This window comes from Quercus lobata, chromosome 11 (assembly GCF_001633185.2).
Source record: "Quercus lobata isolate SW786 chromosome 11, ValleyOak3.0 Primary Assembly, whole genome shotgun sequence".
Lineage (NCBI taxonomy): Eukaryota > Viridiplantae > Streptophyta > Magnoliopsida > Fagales > Fagaceae > Quercus > Quercus lobata.
Window position 1 is genome coordinate 36,151,820 of NC_044914.1, and position 24,045 is coordinate 36,175,864.

A 24,045-nucleotide genomic window follows, 5' to 3' on the forward strand; every position below is an offset into this window, starting at 1 on the left:
GTGCTTCGCTCCATAAATTAGTTCTAGATTCTCTTCAAATGGAAGACGACTATATTGGAGAATGGATTTCATGTTTCAAGTCCCTTAAGCAATTGCTTCTTACTAGAATAAGTGGAATAAAGAGGATGAGTATCCATAACTAGTCTATATTGATGTGCTAGAAATTAATGATTGTGGATATTAGTATCTTTGCAGAGAAACTCCGACAACTTCATATACATTGGCGTCCTAATAACTCTTCTAGAGTTGGATCATTGAAAATCTGTACTCCTAATCTTGAACAGTACTTATTGGAGTGGACATGTCGTGGATTACTATATGCATAGGGGATTTCAGGCACAACTTGAATCTCACAGTTGCTCTCAGTTTATCTGATCAATTATACGAATCTTCTACCAAGCACAATTTGCATATATAAGATTCTTCTAAGCATGCAAAGGGCCAAAGTTCTAACACTACGGGATGAGTTTGTTGATGTAAATTATACCCCCCCTCCTTTTCTAAACCACATTCATTCTTTACTCAATGTTTCTTCGAGTATTAAGAAGTTGAAATTTTAAAAATTACTAGATATGTTATAGTGCAAACTTAGTACTTAAACGGATTTCAATTCTAAGAATTGACACTAATGTGTTTAGAATTTGAATTTACATTATCTTTGAGAAAACATTTATATATATGAAAGTGAAAAGTAGATTGTTTAAAATAATCATATATATGATACATACTTATTTCATAGCTTATTAACTACTAATATTTTGGCCTGTGGTTTTTTTCTAATGAAAAAATAACCTAGAACATTGCTAAACTTTTTTTTTTTTTTGGGGGGTGTAAATACACAGTTTCTTTTTAAACTTAGTACTGCATATTCTCTCTTTTAATGAGAATTGAATTTAAGCCTCATATTAGGGGTGTGTATGAGTTGGGTTGGGTTGGGTTGGGTTAAGGGTATTTTTTTTACCCAATCCACCATGGTGGGTTAAAAAAAATTCAACCTAACCCAACCCATCACATAAGTCCAACCCAAGGTTGGGTTGAGTTGAACCCCTGGGTTGGACATTTTTTTTATTACTATTATTATTAAATTGAGCAAAAACAAAATATATCACATCTGATACCTGAGTTGATAAACAAAATATACATTAATATATAAACTAATATACATTAATATTGGCTTTTATATAGGATAGGAGGAAAAGCTAGTTATTTTAAAAAATTATTAATTATATTATATATATTAAATATATGGGTGGGTCGGGTTGGGTTTGACGGATTTAGAATTTTATGACCCGAACCCAACCCGACCCGCTATAAAAATTTTTTTGTAACCCAATCCAACCCTCCAAGCCCTAAAAACCGACCCAACTCAGTGGATTGGGTTAGGTTGGGTCAGTTTTGGCGAGTCGGTGGGTTGGCTACACACCCCTCATATTAATAACTCTAATAACGATAAGATATACAAAAATTGGTATTTACTCTCTATAAGAAGTGAAAGTTAGGGTTCTCATAACACTTCATGAGAATTTGGACGCTCATCGAAATTATAATTTTCAAAATTTTCATTAAATAAATCACCAAACTTTTCACAAATTCCAAGAATTGACCAAGCTCTTCCTATATGTTTGTCTAAAAAATATACTCAAAAGTTTAAATCTTTATTTTTCTTCAAAATTAACTTTGTTTCTCCTTAATTATAACTCTATAAGTGCATTCACATTGGGGTTTCTATAAAAGTTGTTATTTTATCATCTAAAAAATTATCTTATCTATTATATCACCCCACTTTACAATACACCAAACATATCAATTTTTATTTTACATAATTGATTTTTAAGTTTACAACCGGTGAATAGTAATGTGTAAATGTAGCAAATTACTATAGCTAAGTTGTATAATTTTTTAGATATAAAAATCTGGTTGCCGCATTTTTTGGGCTTATGTGGGTGTAAATTAAAGGGCTTGACTTACCTCAAGTATCTTTTTAACTAGAATCTCCTTTTATTTTAATGAAAAACTGTCACATTACCTATTAACTAAATAAAAGATGAAGATTAAAACCCATTATCATTTGCTATTGTATATTTTTTTTTTAAAAATGAGATGTCCAGTTGAAGAAGTATTAATTATAAACCAAACCCTAAATTAAATAGCAATTTGGGGAGGGGGGGGGGGGGTTTACACCCCAATGCTAATGTGCTAAGGTATTTTTTATTTTTCCTGAATATAACATGTTTTATTTGCTTTAGAGCGATTTTTTATTTTTGTGCATGTTAAGATGTGTCATTTAGCGAATTGTTATTTGCTTCGGACATATTTATTTTTGAGTTAAGAATTGGCTTATAATTTTGCAGGTTTTGTTTAAGTATGGTTGCTTGCCATATTCATTTGATCATTTAGAGCATTTGGCTATAGAAAGAATGTCTTTCTTTGAAGACAAGATTCCAGCATTATCCTCTTTTCTCGGAGAAACAATCAATCTGAAGAGGCTTGTTATATTAAACGCCACGAAGGTACGTGAAAAGGTATTATGCTTTCTCAAACTATTACTTTTACAACTCAATCAATTTCACTTTTTTTTTTTTTTTTTTTTTTTTATCATTCTCAAAAAAAAAAAAATATATATATATATATATATATATACTCTTTTTAACGTTGCAGTTTAGGGTGTGATTGTTTTGGGTGAAAATCACTTCTGGAAATACTTTTCCGGAAATGCGGGTGTTTGGTTGGTCCGGAAAATAGAATTTTCCGGAAATCAATTTCAGTTGATCGAAAAAAATACGCATTGACCATGGAAATGAATTTCCGTTCCTATTTTCACTTCAAATGAATTCCAGAGAGAGAGAGAGAGAGAGAGAGAGAGAGAGAGAGAGAGAGAGAGAGAGAGAGAGAGAGAGAGAGAGAGAGAGAGAGAGAGAGAGAGGCGAACCCCGAGTTCCAGTCCAGTCTGACGATCGCCGGCGAACCTCGAGCTCCAGTCCGCGCTGATCACACGCACCAGTCGATCTCGTGAGCTCCAGTTCGACGATCGCACCGCACCGCTCGATCTTGCGAGCTCCAGTCCGACGATCGCACCGCGCCGATCGCACCTTCTATCTCGCCTCCGCGCGATCTCGCCTTTGACCCACTGATCTCTCTATGTGTGTGATTTTGATTTCTGTGTGATTTTGATTTTTGTTGTTGTTGTGGTGGTGTTTTGGTGGTTGTGGCATTTGATTGCCGGAGTTTGTTGCCGTGGGTTGAATTGCCGTGTGAAAAATTTGTAGGAAAATAGCATTTTCAACCATACAACCAAACACCAGAAAATATTTTTCACAACATTTTTTGAAATGCAACCAAACACTTAAAAATATTTTCCTTTCCGGAAAATAGCATTTCCGGAAAATAAGTATTTTCCGGAAAATCACTTACATGAAACAAACACAGCCTTAGTGATATTTCTATTGGCGAATTTATAAGAATTAAAAAAAAAAAAAAAAAAAAAATCTTTGACCTGTTAAAATAAAATAATTACGTACAATTCTGATTATGTTCTCTCTTTTTGATTTTTTAATCAGGTGGCAAACTCAATGCCTTCAGAAAAGCTCTCATTTAAATTGGAATATTGGGAATCTCAAAACCTCATGTTTACTAATCAACCGAAAATTGTAATTATGGAGCTTTCCGATGGGGGGAGTGATGTAGAACTAATGAAATATTTGCTCAAGAACACAAAAGAATTGGAAGAGGCGAGCATCATATATTCACCACCAGTGCCAACAAAACTCATTATTGAGTTAAAAAAGTACAAGACTCTCCTCGCACAAAATTGGCTCCCATTCACGAATCATCAAAAAAATATGTTTCATTTATGCAAAGGATTTTTTTTTTTTTTTTTTTTTGGGATTGGAATCTCTATGATATCTAAGAGGGTGGCCATGACCAAATGTTGATTTCCACCCACATCCTAATTCCTAGGATTGTTTTGTTGGTATTGAATATTGCAGGCAGGGAAAAGTTTTTGACTTTTTTTCTTTCTCTCGTTAATTAAGTGTACTTCATGTTTCTATTTATAATAATAATAATAAAATGTGACTCATTATATATTTTCTATTGAATATTTTATTTTATTTTTATGTATTAGCTAGCCTTCAAACTTAGGTTTGGGGATGTCGACTTAAATCTCTTTTTCTTATATTTTTCAATTTTTAGATTGTAATAAAGACAAAATTTAGCTACAAAATTGGTTGTACTCTTAAATTACAATTTTTTAAATATTACTATATATTTTGAAAATCTAACCGTTGAAGAGCATGTTTTTTACACTTTTAACACACATGTCAAATTTTGTGCTAATCGGATATTATTTATTATATGATCTATAGGTTTATATTCTATACATAATTTTAAACTACAAAAATTTGCAATTTAAACAATTTATTGATGACATAACTATTGATTTTTAATTTTCTAGAAATTTTGCAAGCATGAAGGATATAAAAAGAAAATATAATCTAATGATAAATTTGTTAAAATTTACCTCCAATAAAAAAAGTATTGAGTAAGGTTGTAATCTAAAGTTACAACTAATTTTGTACGTAAACTTTATCCTTGTAATAAGGTAAAAAATTCTTATGATTTAAATTTCTTAAATTGAATCTTGAACTAAATCCTTACATCATTTTTATTAAATTGATGTACTATTTGTAATTTTATGAAATTTCTTGATTTTTATTAATTTTTTTGTCTTAAAATAAATATTAAGTGGCAACTCAATCACAAATCTCTTAATCTAGGAGGAATAAAGAGTCTGTGAAAAGTGTATTTGAAAAAATAGAAGGGTAAAAGTTAAAAGTAATTGTTCACACTCCAAATAGTACAAAATTTTAGAAAGACTGTTGGAGATGCTCTTATTAAAAAAGTATGTATGGATGAATACTTCATTTTTTTTCAAAAAAATAATACAAAAACCCAAAAGAGATAAGAGAGAGAGAGAGAGAGAGAGAGAGAGAGAGAGAGAGAAAAGAGACGATGATTTAATGAAAAAAAAAATATATTGAAGGAGAAGTAATAGAAAATGACAAAAACAAAAGAAGGAAAAGAATAGATGAAAAGAAAAGAAAAAGAGAAACCAAAACATATGAGAAGTAAAAACAGGTTGAAAAAAAAAAAAAAAAACACAATAGACAAACAATGAAAGAAGAAAAAATAATGTTGTTGCGACTTGTAAAGGTTGAGACCCGACCCATATTGGTATGTGGGTTAAGTTCAAACCAGATCTGCATACCATCCCGATCAAGATGACCCAAAACCTGCACATTCGGGTCAAGTCTCTCTCTATCTCTTAAATAATATATTTTTTAAGGGTGTATTAATCAAAATCTGTTTAGTATTGATCATAGCTAAATTTAATATAATTGGTCTAAACTAATTATAGCTAAATTTAATATTGATCATGATACACTATTTCCAAAAAGTGTAAAATAATTATAGCTAAATCTAATATTTATTATGCCATGCTGTTTCCAAATGTGACAATCTATTTATATAATGCATTGTCAATGATATATGTGGGGATAGGAAGTTCGAGTCGGCGTGTTGGGCTATGGGCCATGCCCGAGGACGATAAGAAGCCCAAGGACACTCAATGGGGTTGCTGGGCCTGGGTCAATGGGTCGAGGACAAAGGAAAAGAATGATGGGTCAACTCTAATTTCCGAGGACCTCGGCCACCCTGGGAGAGCTTCAAGGAAAGTAGCAGAGAACTCAGTCAACTATGAAAGATGAAATATTTGGGAAGAAGGCTGCCACCACCACATTAAATGCACTGCACCTTATGAACTGACCGCATTTATGAAAAAATGACACATGAATAGTGGCAACTTAGGTCACAGCTACCAACAAAGCTTCCAGGAGATCCTGATGGGACAAGCATCCAAGCGATTTTCTACTAAATCAACAGGTGGAAGGTTGGGATGAAGGGATGAAAGACTATATAAGGAAGTGAACACCATGAAAAAGGCATGTAATCTAAAAAGGAGAAATCAAAAGGAAAACATAGTGTATTCACATAAACTTGAGTTGAATATAAGAACATCTCATCCTCGGACTTGACCGAGGAGCATTATTTCCATTAATCTATGTCTTTAATCTTACTGTCTTGAGTCCTATCAATTGTGTTCCACTTTTCTTGTAGAATCGTTCCCTGGATCAACCCATTCTCTTACAAGTACATTGTTTTGGGCTTAGTGGGCCATTGTCCATTGTTCTTGGTGGACTTGAGTTCATTTCACGCCCTTACAATATACAAATTAAAAAAAGCCTAAACACTTTATTTCCTTCCAAAGCAAAGTATAAATTCAAAATGGAATTCAATTTTGCAATCAAGGTCTAACGGAGGAAGACTAATTATGGAAACTTTCAATTTTGTGTCAAATGAAAATTAAAGCTATTTCAGTTATTCACTTTATAATAGTACATTTTTTATACAAGAAAGAAATTCTACTCTAGCCTAAGTGAATATGTAGAAACTTTAGTTTTGTGTCAATTAAAAAAAAATTTATTTTAGTTATTCACTTTATAATAGTATTTTTATTTTATTTTTATTTTTTATACAAGATAGAAATTCTATTCTAATCTAAGTGTATATGTGTGTGAATCTCCCTCTTAAAGACTTGAACTTCAGCCCTTACACCTCACAAGCACTTATACAGTTATACTTGTGGAGTAACCATCCTGCATCCTTATAATAATACTTTTATTCCTTCTAGGTTTGTTATTAATTTTTTAGGAAGGATCGAGCAACTGATATGATTGGCTAGACCATGCATTTGGAATATATCTTGTTTTCAAGTTTCAACCAAGACAATAGTCCAATGTCTATGCTTTTTGTGGAGCATTTGCCGTGTATCATGAGAATGTGTATCAAACCCTTGTCAATGTCTACAAGGTTTTGAACCATTTTTGGTTAATGACACCAAACTAAATAAAGAAATTATTTTGGCTGGTGGCATGATTTTTGTCCTTAAGGTTTAATTTAAATTTCAATGCTGTGAAAATTAAGGGAAGGAAATTGTATTTCTAAATAGAATTAGGACCGTCATTGTTGAATTTTAAATTTGAATCTTAAAAATCAGTTTGGAAAGGGAAAAGGCTTTAATGAAGTGACTAAAGATGAGAATTTTCCATTGAAATTAAGCTTTTAAATTCAAATTTAAGTTGACATTTCTATTGGGAAAGTTTTTAATAAGTGATTGAATATTTTCTCAAATAATTTGAGTGATTAATGCCAAGATATTTCCTTTTACGGTTTTATTAAAATTTCAATTGGAAATAAAACATGGAAATCATAAAAGATGTTTGGGTCTTAAATAAGGAGATTAGGTTAGGTTTTAAATCGAAAAATGAAATAAGAAGAAAATTTATAATAGGAATTGTTTTTTATTATTTATAATTGGAAACAAAAATATATAATTTCAAGAGACATTTTTTTTATTCGGATTTTGTGTGCACTATATTAGGGAGTATAACATCAAACTTGCCAAAGGTGTTAAAAAAAAATAATAATAAAAGATGGGTCAGGTTAAATCTTGAGTATAACCCAAAAACCGAGAGAGCAAGACCCGAACCCGAAAGTTCACCTGACCCGCCAAAGCCCTTCGGTTCAGTTCGGGTTGGGCGGTTCCATGCTCAGCCTCTCTTCTAATCGATTTAGGACTAAACGATTGTTCTATATAAGGATGTACTGCACACATATATAGCGAACAAAAAATTTCAATTAAATTTAGGTTAGCGAAGAGGATGGCCCGACAGCAGAATTTTGCAGAAGATGGTGATTTATTCAACAAACTTCCAGACTCCATTGTTCATCACATTCTTTGTCTTCTCGACTTAAAAGACCGTTCACGACTCAGCTGCGTATCACGAAGATACAGAGAATTATGTATATCCGCTCCATGGGTGACTTTGAATAACACCGATTTAACTCCTCGTCGATTTCTCTCCAATAACTTTGTGGACAGGCCCAATTTAACTCGTCGATTTCTCTTCAATAACTTTGTGGACAGGCTCTTGTCTCTCCGCAGTTGGCATGGGGTAAAGATACAAAACTTTATTCTCCAATGGGATTTCGGAGAATTATTTGAAGAGGAGGCGTACAGGATCGACACATGGTTGTACCATGTAGTGAATTTAGGCGTGCAAAAAATTGCATTTCAACTAACTACTCAACGCTTTGCCTTGCCACAATGTGTTCTAGATTGTAAATCTATAGTAGTTCTCTATATCAACACCAACGATGGCATTCTCAAATTACCCTCTACATCGTCGGCAGCAGCTGGCTTTGGTATCAATACTACGCTCGAGGCATTAGTTTTATTTTCTGTTCGAATTGAAGGACGACGACTGTTTTGGAGAATGGCTTTCACAATTCAGGTCCCTTTGGGGATTGAATCTTACAAGAGTATGCGGGAAAAAGAGTTTTGAGTATCCACAACTACTCATCATCACTTGGTTGTGGTGTTGATAATTCGCTCAAGAAATTAACTTTAGATTCTCTTCAAATCGAAGATGACTACTTTGGAGAATGGCTTTCACATTTCAAGTCCCTTAAGGTATTGATTCTTACAAGAGTAAGCGGAATAAAGAGTATGAGTATCCATAACTCGTCTATTGATGTGTTAGAAATTCAACATTGTAATGACCTTGTGGATATTAGTATCTTTGCAGAGAAACTCCGACGACTTCATGTACGTTGGTATCCTTATAATAATAACTCTTCTGGTTTTGGATCATTGAAAATCTCTGCTCCTAATCTTGAAAATTTTCGTTGGGTTGGACGTGTCGTGGATTACCATTGCAGAGGGGATTTCTCGCACAAGTTGAATCTCACAATTGATCTCAGTTTATCTGATCAATTATACGAATCTTCAACCAAGTACTCTTTGCGTAAGATTCTTCATAGCATGCAAAGGGCCAAAGTTCTGACACTACGGGATGAGTTTGTTGAGGTAAATTATACTCCCCTCCTTTTCCAAACCACATTCATTCTTTCCTCAATGTTTCTTTTTTAGTATTAAGAAGTTGAAATATTAAAAATGACTAGATGTGTTATGGTGCAAACTTAGTACTTACACGGATTTCAAAGTGAGATTGTTTGAGACAACATTTTTATTGAAAGTGAAGTGAAAAGTGAGATTGTTTAAAATAATCACATAGATACTTATTTCATAGCTTATTAACTACTAATATTTTGGCCTCTGGTTTTTTTCTAATGGAAAAATAATCTAGACATTGCTAAACTTTTTTTTGGGGGGGGGGGGGGGGGGGGTGTAAATACACAGTTTCTTTGTTAACTTAGTACTACATATTCTCTATTTTAATGAGAATTGAATTTAAGCCTGATATTAATAATTCTAAGAACGATAAGATATACAAAAATTAGTATTTACTCTCTAAGAGATGAGTGTTAGGGTTCTCATATGAGAATTGGATGCTCATTGAAATTATAATTTTCAAAATTTTCATTAAGAGTGCGTTTGGATTGGGCGTTTTCTGCCCAATCCTGCGTTTGCGTTTTTCCAAAACGTTTTTTTTTTTTTTTTTTTTTTCACGCGTTTTGGAGCGTTTTGGGTGTTGCGGCTACTGTTCATGCACTGTTCAATGAACAGTAGCCGCAAACTTTGACTTTTCAAATTTTTTTGGACCAATCACAGCACATCGTATACTGTTCACGGACCCACAAATTTCACTTTTTAGCAACTTTTTCATTAAAAATGGGTCCCACGATACTATTCACACATTTAAAAATTATTTCGCTACAGTGTTTTTCAGTTTTCAGTTTCAGTTTTCAGTTTTCAACTGTATCCAAACGGACCCTAAGTGCATGTTTGGATACTGCTGAAAACTTTAGTAGGTCTCGTGCATTGTTCATGGAACCTGCATGTACTTTTTTCAGCAAAAAAATTTTAAAACTAGGTCCCACGGCACTATTCACACATTTAAAAATTATTTTGCTACAGTGTTTTTAGTTTTCAATTTTCAGCAATAAACGGTATCCAAACAGACCCTAAATAAACCACCAAACTTTTTACAAATTCCAAGAATTGACCAATCTCATTCTATATATTTGTCTAAAAAATATACACAAAAGTTTAAATATTAATTTTTCTACAAGATTGACTTTGTTTCTCTTTGAGTATAAGGTGTTTTTCTTTTTCCTGAATATACCTTGTTTTATTTGCTTTATATCAATATATTTTTGTGCATGTTAAGAAATGTCATTTAACGAATTTTTATTTGCTTCCGACATATTTATTTTTGAGTTAAGAATTGGCTTATGATTTTGTAGGTTTTGTTTAAGTATGGTTGCTTGCCATATTCATTTGATCATTTAGAGCATTTGGCAATCGTACGAATGTCTTCCTTTGAAGACAAGATTCCAGCATTATCCTCATTTCTCAAAGGAACAATCAATCTGAAGAGACTTGTTATATTAAACGACGCAAAGGTAATTGAAAAAGTATTTTATACTTTCTCAAACTCTTTAATAAATTTATGTCTTTTATAATTCAACCAATTTCATTTTTTTAAGGTAAATTCGATTAACAGATCTTGAATCACTACACACTCTTGGTATAATGGTCATTCCACAAGTATAAATGCTTGTGGGGTGTGGAGGGCAAGGTTTGAAGTTAAAGTCTCTAGAAGGGAGCTTCACACACATATACACTTAGACTAGGATAAAGTAGAATTTCTATATTGTATTATTAAAAAAAAAAAAAAAAAAAAAAACAACAACAACAACAACAACAACATATCCTGAAGTTTGAGCTAAAACTAACAAAGTTCAAGACTTTTCAAAACTAACCAATTTGGTCACTAAAGCTAACTTAGTCCCTAAGACAGTTAACAAAAAATGACTAATTGGCTTAACTGTGTTTAGGGACTAAGTTGGTTTTAGAAACCAAATTGATCAGTTTTTAAAAGACTTGGACTTACTTGGCATTAGCCCAAATCTGAAGGTATGTTAATAATTTTTTTTTTTTAATTCTCAAAAACAAAAGCAAAAAAAAAAAAAAAAAAATCACATTCTTTTTAATATTGTAGTTTAGTGATATTTCTATTGTTATTTATAAAGAGGTATAGCATTAATTTTTCTATTAACGGATTTATAAGGATTAACAAAATTTTCTTTGACCTGTTAAAATAAAATAATTACAAAACTAATTATGTTTTCTCTCTTTTTAAATTTTTTTTTAAGCAGGTGGCAAACTCAATGCCTTCAGGGAAGCTCTCATTTAAATTGGAATATTGGGAATCTCAAAACCTCATGTTTACTAATCAACTGAAAATTGTAATTATGGAGCTTTCTTGGGGAAGTGATGTAGAACTGATGAAATATTTGCTCAAGAACACAAAAGAATTGGAAGAGGCGAGCATCATATCATCACCAGCAGTGCCAACAAATCTCATTATTGAGTTAAAAAAGTACAAGACACCTCACACAAAATTGGTTCCCTATCACAAATCATCAAAAAATATATTTCATTTATGCAAAGGATTTTTTTTAGATTTTTTTTTACCTTTAGGATTGAAATCTGTATGATATCTAAGAGGGTGGCCATGACCTAATGTTGATTTCCACCCACATCCTAGGATTGTTGGTATTGAATATTGCAGGCGGGGAAAAGTTTGTGACTTTTTTTCTTTCTCTCGTTAAGTATACTTCATGTTGTTGAGAGTGGGTTTTACATTTCTTGTACCTTAGACACACGTCTTAATGTTATTAGATGACGTTTAGTTTAGGCTTTTTCTAAGAAGGAAGTTGGGTTTGACGCTCCACGGAATGGGCTCTAAGGTACATTTTGCCACTGCCAGTTTGTGCGCAAATGTTGAGTCCAAAGTCCAAGGGAAGACGCTGCAAAATGAGCTTATTCTCTGTTTCTGCCGCAAAAGGAATTTTTCTCCAGTTTCTGCCACAAGACTGACTTTTTTTAACTTTCTGTTGTGCAATAAAGTTTTCTGCACTTTTCTGCAGCGTGAGTGACCTTTCTCCATCTCTACCGCAAAAGGAACAATTTTCCAGCTTTCGCTGCAGAACTAACTTTCCCTAATGTTTTGCTATGCAGTAAAGTTTTCTACACTTTTCTACAACGTGAATGACTACTCTTCATTTTCTACTGCAGAAAATATTTCTCCACTTTCTACACATAAACAACTCTAAAACCCAAAGAAAATACCCATCAAGCAAACATTAGCTTATTCTCGAATATATACATACATATATTCGTATATGTATACTTATATGTATTCACACACACACACACATATATAATATACTTTTCAAAATATGAGCTACAATGTGTGTGTGTGTGTGTGTGTATACATTTATATACTTATGGCAGAATAATAGTTAGTTCGTATTAAAAGAAAAACACGTAATAACAAAGAAATAGTGAAAGGTTCAGCAAAAAAAGTTTAGCTAACATAATAGCTAATAGAGCAAATATGATAAAAAGGTGCAATAGCAAAATATCTAATACAGCAAATAAAGATACCATGGCAGAACAACCAATACAACAAAAAATGATAAAAAGTTGTTGTAGCAGAACATATGTAAATACTCGTGACAAAGTAAAATTTTGCATCTTCTCGCAAGAAGTAAACCAAAAAGGAATCCAAACCCCAACTTGAACAACCTTGTTATAGGCTTTGCTATTAAGGTTGTGTATTTTAGGGAATGAGCCTAAATGACTACTTATTACTGCTTTTGGGATTCCAAAGAGTGGGTTTGCTGAAAAGGGAGGGAAAAGATGGTTTATTGATGCATGCTCCTATTTCTGCTGTATTTTCTCTCTTCTTTTTACCACTTTCTTTCTTTTTTTCTTTCTCTTCATTCTTTTTTACTCTTAATTTATTATTGCTATCTTGTCGTGGGTTCTCCCTTCTTTTTACCACTTCTTTCCCTTTTTTCTTTGTTACTCCTATCTCCGTTTTCACTACTTTCTTCCCTTGGGTCCTCCCTCCCTTTTGGGTGCCTCCTACCCTTTTTATAGTGAACTGATTTAATGAGATTTCTCCCTTTTACCCCTAAGGTTTCACCAACTGTTTTTGGTTTGTTGTGAGCATTCCTTCAAGACTGCCCACCAACCCATTGGTTGCCCAGCCACTACCATTGCTCAATACACGTTTGATGCATCACTACTTGTTTTATGACAAAAATCCTCTTTGTTTGGTTTTGCCGTGAGTCTCTACCTCTCAATTCCAAACGGTTAAGAATTTGGGTTTTTCCTCAACTACCTCTATGGCATGCATCAGGTGGTCTCAACCATCTACTACCTCTTTTGGGTAAGATATCATCCCAACAAGGTATATTCCAAAAAGAAATCAGAGCTAGAAACCAAATATAAACCCTTTTTCCTCCCACCACCAAACCACACCCTCTGAATCCCTTGACTGTAGGCCCACCTCCCTTGTATTGGTTGGGTACAAGTTGGTGGTACTCTAGCCTTGTGTGCTTACTCCACTATCCTATGTTTTTGTCTTCTTTTATTCCCATGCTATTTTTGCCATTGCAAATTGGTTTTGTTTCGTCCTGCTACGTGTCCATTTTGCCCGTGTTTATCCTCTGTGGAAGAAGGTATAGGTTCTTGGGCTTACCTTGATTTCTTTTGTTTTTTTTTCCCTTGATTTTGCTTTCTTTCTCCTTCATGCATTTTCTGCTACTAGCTTTGTCTTATTTCTTCATGTGTTTCCTGCTGCGTTTGTCATTCCCTTTGGTTTGGCTCTTCCTTCCTTCATGTAGTGCCTGCTGCTGACACTTTCTGTTGTTCCTTGTTTCTTTTCATCATGTTTCTTCATATTAGTTTTCACTCCTATCTTTTTATATAAAAGGATTTGGGCCTTTGTGGGTCAAATAATATTTACTGGATCAAAAGGGGTCCAAATTTGCCTTGATTTGCCAAAGCCATTATGCTGAAGAACTATATGATGCAGCAAATCTATATTCTGCAGCAGATCTGTATTCTGCTGTACATCACTTTCCTTTACATTTCTTTCTTAACCCAGGCATAAGTCTAGGCTTTTATTTTTTCTCTGTTTTCTTTGGGCCTTTCTTGCTCTTCGGTCTTCTTGGTGGGCCTTTGGATCTTGCTTTTTATTGGGCTTTCTTCCTCGTGGGCTTTTGGGCCTTGCTTTTTGTTAGACGTTCCTCCTCATAGACTTTTGGGTATAGATTTGCAAAAATGAACATCAATGCAAGTTTCTTTTCAAATAATAATAAAAATCACTGACTCATTATATATTTTCTATTGAATATTTCATTTTTTTTTTTAATGTAATAGCTAGCTTTTATTTGTTTGGATTTGACTGACGGCAAAGTATATATAAAAGAAGGAAATCTATAATAGGAATTGATTTTTATTTTATTTATAATTGGAAATAAAAATATATAATTTCAAAAGGAGTAGGTACAGAACACAGGGAGTGGTGTTCCTTTCTCTCACATTCACCACGAATGTGAGAGGAGTGATGTGGGATGCGAAAACGTCATAAAGCAGAAGACGTCTGCTTCTAGAAAGCAAGAAACAAAACGTGTTTGCTTCCAAAAATAACATCGAAATCTATGAGGGTTCCTTGAATTAATCCACAAGGAGAAAGGGTTTGGAATTCACCAAAAAATAAAAAAGACAAAAGTCTGAATTTTTATTAATTGAATAATTGTTAAAAAAAACGTTTACAAACTTAGGGGCCTATTTAAGGGTTTCATAAAACTTGATAGACAATAAAATATAATCTAAAATAACTCCTATTAATACCTAACCTTAATAGGAAACAAATTTGACCTAAAAAGCATTATAAAAAGCACCTAAAAACAAGAAAATGATAACCCTAAACCTAAAAAAATGAAAATTACAAATTAAATACCAAAATTAATAAATCAATATATATATATATATATATATATATATAAGCTGAGACCTCATACGGAAGAGCATGAGGTTCTACCATGTTGCGCACTTTATGAAGAGAATTGAAATACTCTTAAGCCACATAAGATATAAGAACAAATTAATTATAGACTTTTTTGTTTTATTTGGTTCAATTTTTTAATACTTTTCTAATTAAAAATAAATATTCTTTGTATCTTTTGGTTCAATGTTTCAAGACGTTTCATCCCTTACACATACATACAAAACTCTTTGCATTTTAATTTGATATTTTCTCATTTTGCACTTCTACCTCTTTATATATACCTACTCATTGCCCTTCATATCATTCCATGTCAATTACACACAGGAAAAAAAATGATGTCATTTATCTTCAATCTTTTGGTGACACCTACATAGCTATAATCCTACCCCGTTTGAGTTTGCCACAATTAAGAAAGGAGGGCTTTCATTTTGTATTGAGTGACAATGACGATTACAATTTTGATGTCAAGGTCGAACGTTGTGAATTTGTGGATTTTGTAAATGATGTCATTAACTGTAGGTGTTTGAGATGTGTATTTTGTTTTAGAATTAAGGAGAAAGAAAAAGACACATTCTATATCAAATTTTATTCTATAATTTTTCTCCAAAGTTTTTTTTCTCATTACTTCAATTGAATAATTATAATGGATATTTGTATGCAATTTATGATCGTTACTTTTTATGATCAACTCATTACTAATAAAGTTTTATAACAATTATGCTATAATACATATACAACATTCTCTAAAACCATCTTACATAAAACATTACAATATTATCCATATATTGCACGGGTAACTTACTAGTTACAATAATTAAATAGTAAATTGTGTCTTACATAAAGGAGGGAACACTATTTCTCTATGTTTCAAGAGTACCTAAGAATTTTCTTTTCAGAAGATGATATTTTTTGGATTTAAGAACACAATTTTAGGGAATATAACGTTGTAGGGTGGTGGGCTGTGCTAGCAGTGTTGGGCTGTTTCCTGTGGCACTAGGCCTAAGTTTTCTGGATAAGGGAGTTGGGACCGGTCCAGTTGCAACTCAAGTTGGTCTGGCTTGTGCGCAAACTAGGCCAGGTTTGCCAGGAACGTGCTTATGGCAAGCAAAACTGTTTTAGGCAAATTGTAGCAGACAGACATAATAATAATAAAATAAACAAAATATCTGGCAACTCAGTGGGAAATGACCAAACAGCCCTTAAACATAGTTACAACAGCAATATTGATTATTTTTACGTAAGGGAAAGAATCAGTACAAAAGTTAATAAGTATTAATATGTATGAGTTAATCAAAATGTTAGGAAAATCAACTAAAGTCCAGTCCGCAGGAGCAAAGCCAAAGAGGAAAAAAAAAGTTCCTTCTCAACACAATTAATCTCTCAGGAAAAATTTCTGCAGTGGAGATTAACTGTCCTGAGGGAAATGGACCTGAGTGGTTTATGCACAGCGGCTCCTTGAGGTTTTCACAAAGAGCAGGATTTCATGAGGGAGAGAGGGAATCAATCTACCGGTGCATGCTTGCCACTCTAATTCTCACTTTGTTTTTCTTTTTGGTTTTTTTCTTTCTTTCTTTCCCACACGTTTCTTTTTCTATTTCTCAGTTTCTCTTTTCAAGTTCCTATTTCTTAGTTGAAGTTCACGTTGTTACCCTTGTTTTTCTGCTCACGGCAAGACCTTCTTTTTATAGTGCCTGCCGTAATCGGATTTTACTGTTTTAGCCCTTAACTTCCTTTGTCTGGTCTGGGTGTATTGGTCGACCATCACTGTTCCGTTTGTGTGCCACCCTCCCATCACCAGACAAGGAAGGGTATTTTGTTTGCTTGTCTGCATGGCACCTTTTCCTGCTACGGTCTGGGTTCTTTCTTTCTCCCTATCCCTCATGGTATGCATCTAGTGGTTCCAACTCAGCTTGCCACTTTTGGATAGTAAGTCATCCCAGCAGGACACCTCCCCAAAAGAGCCTGAGCCTGAACCTCCAAAATAGATTTTTCCCCTTTCCCCACCACCAAACCATGCCCTCTGAATCTCTGACCCCCGACCTCACCATGCTCTGTATTGGCTGGGTACAGGCTGGTGGTGCCTGGGCCTTGTGTGTGCCTTCCTTCCATATGTGTCCAAAATCTGCCTGCTGCCCATTCGTCTGCCATAGTCTAAAGGCTTGCCGTCCATTTTCTTTGACCTTTTATGTGGGCTGCTTTTTTGATTTCCCGCTCCTTTTAGGAGCTGGGCTTTATCTGATGATGGGCCTTACATTTCTTTGGCCCACTCCTTGGTTTCCCTCATTTCCTGCCATATTGTTCTGTTATTCCTGCTGTAATGATTTAATCCTACTGGGCCTCTTTAGGCCAGCCGTTTACTCTTTCTCCCAGTGGCTTGGTATGACCACTCGTTTTTTCTTACTTATGAGCTCCTATGTCCCTTTTGTCTTTCCCTTGGGCATCCTTGGCCCGTTTGCTTTCTTTGGGCTTTCTTGACCCTTTTGCTAATTCTGCATTCCCATGGGCTTTTACTAACTTCATTGAGCTTCCCTGACCCAATAACCTTATTCTCATCCTTGGGGTTCATGGGTCTGCCATAAACCCCTTACTTTCTTAGTTTGCATTACTTTGGGCCTACGGCGGCCCTTTCTCACTTCTCTATATCATACACTGCCAATGGGATGCTATTTCTCTCTTTCCGGGCTTCTTTAAGCTCACTTGCCTCTTCAAGACCCATTTGTTTATTTTTTGAGCCTGTGATCCATTATTCCTGTTGCTTGGGTTTAATGGTTTTGCTGTCTGCTTGCCAATTCTTTGCTACCTTTGTTATTGGGGTTTCCTTCTTTCTATCTGGATTTTCACAAATGGCCCTCAACAAACGTCAAACCCACCAAAGGTGTAAAAACTTAAAATAAAATTTAAAAAAATTCATGATTAGGTGGATCGGGTTATACTCGAGACCAACCCGAAACTTGAAAATGCCTGAGAGCGAGACCTAAACCTAAACCAAACATCCACCTAACTTGTCCAAAGCCTTTCTGGTCGGTCGGATTAGGCAGGTCTCTACTTACCCCTATGACCTATTGCACAAGGATAGTTTTGTTCGAAAGACTAGTCACTTTTGTATTTCCATTTTCTCTCCCTATTTCTCCTCAATTTGGTGAGATTGTATTCTAGTGGGCCCGAAGAGAAAACCCTTGTCACCACCAAATCTCTCTCTCTCTCTCTCTCTCTCTCTCTCTCTCTCTCTCTCTCTCTCTCTCTCTCTCTCCAATAAAAGACGGTCTTTGGGTTTGGAATAGGAATGGTAATTTTTCCCAGCCCCGCTTAGCCCGCTTCGCCCCATGCGGGTTTTCCCCTCCCCACAAAGGTGGTGGGGTGAGACTTTAGCCCCGCACCACGGGGCAAGGCAAGGATGGGTTTAGACTTTTTAGACCCAACCTACCCTACCCTATCCCGCATTGATAAGGGTTAAATTATAAATTTTTCATACCCTAAAGCTCTACTATTTAAACAAGCATATCATCAGCTTATTTTATTCTACCCAACAAGGTTTTCTACTTTTTTTTTTTTTCCTCTAGTAAGGTTGGAAATAAGGTACTAATTTTAACATTTTTATTTTTTTTGTCTTTAGTATAAACAAATTTATATACTATTGAATATTTGATTTTGTATTATAAGATTTTTGTTTTTGTTGTGATAATGTGTTGTTAAACACTTTTATAATATTATTCAATTTTTGCTAAAAATTAGTTTGATTTGATAGGATAAATTTATTTATAATTTCAAGTATATTTTTTATTAACGAAATATGTTTTATTAAAAACAATTGTAATAGTTGTGGGCAAATTAACAAAAAGTAGAGTTTCAAGGAGTGAGGTGGGGCTTCGCGGGGCCCCAAGGGGTGGGGGTGGGGATGGGGCAAGAAAATTTTCCACGTCATACGGGACGGGACAGGAATAGGGTAAAACAAAACCATGCGGGGTAGAGGCGATGACCCTATCCTTCGGACCCGCCCCGCCCTATTGCCATCCCTAGTTTGGAACAGTATTCAACAGCTACAGGAAAAACAAAAATGGAAAGAGATAATACGCGGAACCGAAAGCTAGTTTTTTTATTATTATTATTTAATTTTTTTTTTTTTTGGGTTCTCAGTTTGGCATTGTGTTATGCGTATCATACAAACTAATTCGTGTTGGCATCGGAGATCTTTCCGAATTTTAGTACTAAAGAGTGTTCTATATAAGGATGTATAGTACACAACTTGTCAACTACACAAATATTGCGAAACAAAAAATTATCAATTAGCTCCTTTTTTTTTTTCATAGCGATAATGTTGAACAAGCTTCCAGACTCTATTGTTCATCACATTCTTTTCTTTCTCCACATAAAAGACCATTCACGACTCAGCTGCGTATCACGAAGATGCAGAGACTTATGCATATCCACTCCATATGTGGCTTTGAGCAACACGAATTACACTATAACTGAAATATCTCGTCGATTTCGCTTCAATAACTTTGTCGATAGGTTCATGTCTCGCCGCAATTGGCATGGCACTAAGTTACACACCTTTGTTCTCCATTGGTGTTTCGAACTACCCCTTACAGACGAGGCATACAGAGTCGACACATGGTTGTCCCATGCAGTGAATTCAGGCGTACAAAGAATTCAACTTGATCTCTCTGGAACTGAACGCTTTCCCTTGCCACAATTTATTCTTAGTTGTAAATCCATGAGTTTTCTCTCGGTCAAGAACAACAACAGCATTCTCAAATTACCCTCTACATCATCAGCTGGCCGTGACATCAATACTACTCTACAGATTTTAGTTTTAGATTATCTTCAAATCGAAGACGACTTTTTTGGAGAATGGCTGTCACAATTCAAGTCCCTCAAGAAATTGATTACAAGAATAAGCAGAATAAAGAGAATATCCTTAGTTGGTTGTGGTATTGATACTTCGCTCCAAACATTAGTTTTAGATTCTGTTCAAATTGAAGAAGAGGACTACTTTGGAGAATGGCTTTCACATTTCAAGTCCCTCAAGGAATTGAATCTTACAAGAATAAGAGGAATAAAGAGTATGAGTATCCACAACTCGTCCATTGATGGGTTAGCAATTAAATATTGTGATGACCTTGTGGATATTAGTATCTTTGCAGAGAAACTCCGAAAACTTCATATAATTTGGCATCCTCATAATAAATCTTCTAGCGTTGGATCATTGAAAATTTTGGCTCCTAATCTTGAAGATTTTCGTTGGGGTGGACATGTCGTGGATTACTATTGCATAGAGGATTTCTCAAGTAAGTTGAATCTCATAATTGCTCTCAGGTTATCTGATCAATTATACGAATCTTCAACCACGTACTATTTGCATAAGATTCTTTGTAGCATGCAAAGGGCCAAAGTCCTATCACTACGGGATGAGTTTGTTGAGGTAAATATATTATACTCCCTTCCTTTTCCAAACCACATTCATTCTTTTCTCTTTTACCTTCCATCAATGTTAATTTCTTCCAGTATTAAGAAATTGAAATTTTAAAAATTACTAGATGTGTTATGGTGCAAACTTAGTACTTACAAGGATTTTAATGCTAAGAATTGACACTAAAGTGTTTAGAATTTGAATTTACATTATCTTTGAGACAACATTTATATGAAAGTGAAAAATAAAGTGAGATTGTTTTAAATAATCACATAAATACTTATTTCATAGGTTTTTATTTTTTAAGTAAATAATAATACTTATTAGAACACACACGAAAATGGTAATATTAGCGTTTTAAACCGGGTTGATAATACATTACATAACCAGAGTACAACTACAAAAGGGTTTAATCTTTGTAGTTGTAAACTGGGATTAAAAACAGCGAATACTAAACATACACAACCAATATGGAATAAATATCCTTTTTTTTTTTTAGTAAACAGTAATACTTATTAGAACACACCTGAAAATAATAATATTAGTGTTTTAAATCAAGTTTATAATACATTACATAATCAAAATACAACTACAAAAAAAAATAGAAGAAAACCCGAGTTTTTTTCTAATGGAAAAATAACCTAGAACATTGCTAAACATTATATATTCTCTCTTTTAATGACAATTGAGAATTGAATTTAAGCCTCGTATTAATAATTCTAAGAGAGATAAGATATACAAAAATTAGTATTTACTCTCTAAGAGGTGAGAGTTAGGACTTTGGATTCTCATCAAACTTCATGAGAATTTGGATGCTCATCGAAATTATATAATTTTCAAAAAATTTCATTAAATGAACCACCAAACTTTTCACAAATTTCAAGGATTGACCAATACCATTCTATATTTTTGTCTTAAGAAAATACTTAAAAGTTTAAATATTTATTTTTCCTCAAAATTAACTTTGTTTCTCCTTCAAACTATAACATGTTTATTTTTTCCTGAATATAAGATGTTTTATTTGCTTAAGAGAAATTTATTTTTGTGCATGTTAAGAGAGAAGAGAATAAATAAAAAAATGATTTTAGTAGTAGCAAGAATAGTGTCTTGTTGGTTGTGGTAAGTTCAAATTGAATGTTGAAATTTTTTTTTTTTTTTTTAGTTTGTTGAGACTAATGCGTGAGCTGTTTGTGGGTTTTTAGCTACATTTTTAACCTTAGATAAATTTGTTGAAACTTAAATGTGAATGCTTTAAGGTATGCCATTTAGTAAATTTTTATTTGCTTCGGACATATTTATTTTTCATTTAAGAATTGGCTTATAATTTTGCAGGTTTTGTTTAAGTATGGTTGCTTGCCATATTCATTTGATAATTTAGAGTATTTGACTATAGTACGAATGTCTTCCTTTGAAGACAAGATTCCAGCAGTATCCTCCCTTCTTAGAGAAACAAGAAGTCTAAAGTGGCTTTTCTTATTAAACGACACGAAGGTAAGTGAAAATGTATTATGCTTTCTCAAACTATTTAATAATTCTCCGTCTTCACAATCTAATAATAATAATTCTCCGTCTTTTAACTCATATCAATTTCACTTTTTTTCATGATTCTCAAAAATAAATAATAATAATAACAAAAACACTCTTTTTAACATTGTAATTTTAGTGATATTTCTATCGTTATCAAGGCCGGTTTAATGTTATAGGCAAATGAGGTGGTCACCTAAGGCTCCCAAAATTTTAACCAATAAAATTATTTTTTTAATTGTAATAAAATTAATTCAGCCCAAATATTAACCAATAAATAAAATAATATTTTTTTACTAAATGAAAGAAAAAAAGTAAGAATGTCTATTGTCCATAATATTTGTTTTTATAAAGAGGTGTAAACATTAATTTTTCTATGACCTGTCAAAATAAAATAATTACAATACTAATTTGTCTTTTTTTTTTTTTTTTTAAAAGCAGGTGCCTTCAAAGAAGCTCTCATTTAAATTGGAATATTGGGAATCTCAAGACCTCATGTTTATTAATCAACTGAAAGGTATAGTTATGGAGCTTTCCAATCGGGGGAGTGATGTAGAACTAATGAAATATTTACTCAAGAACACAAAAGAATTGGAAAGGGCGATCATCATATATCCACAAACAGTGCCAACAAATCTCATTATTGAGTTAAGAAAGTACAAGACACCTCCCACAGAATTGGTTTGTTATCACAAATCATCAAAATTTGCACGTCAAATACGCAACAGACATTTTGACATTTAGGATTGTTGGTATTGAATATTTCAGGCAGGGAAAATTTTGTGTCTCTTTTTTTCTTTTTCTCTCGTTGAGTGTACTTCATGTTTCTATTTAAAATAATAATAAAAAACTGTGACTCATTATATATTTTCTATTGAATATTTCATTTCTTTTTCTTTTTCTTTTTCTTTTTCTTTTTTTATGTAATAACTAGCTTTTATTTGTTTGGATTTGACTGACGGCAAAGTAGATATCTAAGCTCTTGAATTAAGATAAAATCATATTGCTCAATTTAATTTTTAAATTGATCGACAAAAATTGGTTCATACATAATGGTGCATTTGATAGGATTCTTCCAACACAAAAAATACTTAAATTTAATATATAAAGAAATGAAAATAGAAGAGTATACACTCTTTTTATTAGCCTTCAAACTTATTTCAAACATCTTCTATACAGTAACTTAAGCCTTCAAACTTAGGTTTGGGGATGTAGGCTCAAGTTCCTTTTTCTTATAATTTTTAATTTTTAGATTGTAATAAGGACAAAAAGCCTTATCATTTTAAATTTCTTAAATTGTATTTAGAACCAAATCCTTGCATCATTTTCATTGAGTTGATGTACTATTTGTAATTTAATAAAATTTTGCGATTTTATTTTTATTTTTATTTCTTAAAATAAATCAAATGACGACTGCATCACAAATCTTTTAATCTATGAGGGACTATGACTCAGTATGTCCATACTCCATAGTTTAGCTACCATTATGAAACTCACTACCGAAACATGCTAAAAATCTCAGTGCCCTCGAATTGTGGTTCTAGTTTTGCCAACTCCCTGTAGGATGGACAAATGAATCCTTGTAGGACACCAATCTTGAAGTAGTGATTTTCGTTGTTCCCTTTTTGATCTTCATACTACATTTGAGGTGATCCTCCTCCTTGAGTCGTTCATGGTTGCTCATGTTCAAAACAAGATGTGACAACTTTGAATATAAGCCCCCCAAGTTTTGATGCTGACGAGAAAGACAGAAAAACATTCTTGATAATAATTTAAAAAAAAATTGACACTTTCCGCGTTGAAGATGAAAGTTTGTTGATAGGAGCGTATGGCAATAAAGGTTAATTGTGTTAAAAAAAAAATAAAAATTTGAGATAGAGAAATTTAAATGATAGGAAAATGATTGTTTAATCCATCGCTATTGAGTATTGTTATCTAAATTAAAGTCAACTTAGTGATTGATCGTCAATTTTAAACCTCACCATATGAGACTCGCTTCTCTTATGTTCTTGGATCATCTTATGTTAGGAAATCTCGCTTCTCTATAGTAAGGAAAATCTGGATCTCTCTCTATAGTCTAGACTATAGTAAGAAAATTTGGAAAGAGGTTTCGACTCTTTTCATTAGATCTGGAAACTAAGCTTGCCCCTAGGTTCTTGA

General features: G+C 33.4%; 2 protein-coding genes across 2 annotated transcripts; both read left to right on the plus strand.

Moving 5' to 3' along the window:
- The first annotated feature begins 7,778 nt into the window (after positions 1-7,778).
- Positions 7,779-12,024, plus strand: LOC115966788. Its single transcript, XM_031085946.1, has 5 exons — positions 7,779-8,439; positions 8,529-8,986; positions 10,327-10,485; positions 11,242-11,490; positions 12,016-12,024. Exons 1-5 carry the CDS (start codon positions 7,779-7,781, stop codon positions 12,022-12,024), a joined length of 1,536 nt encoding a protein of 511 aa, XP_030941806.1.
- Positions 12,025-19,263: 7,239 nt separating this feature from the next.
- Positions 19,264-22,629, plus strand: LOC115966789. Its single transcript, XM_031085947.1, has 3 exons — positions 19,264-20,373; positions 21,694-21,852; positions 22,327-22,629. The coding sequence occupies exons 1-3, from the start codon at positions 19,264-19,266 to the stop codon at positions 22,627-22,629; spliced, it is 1,572 nt and encodes a 523-aa protein (XP_030941807.1).
- The last annotated feature ends 1,416 nt before the right edge of the window (positions 22,630-24,045 follow it).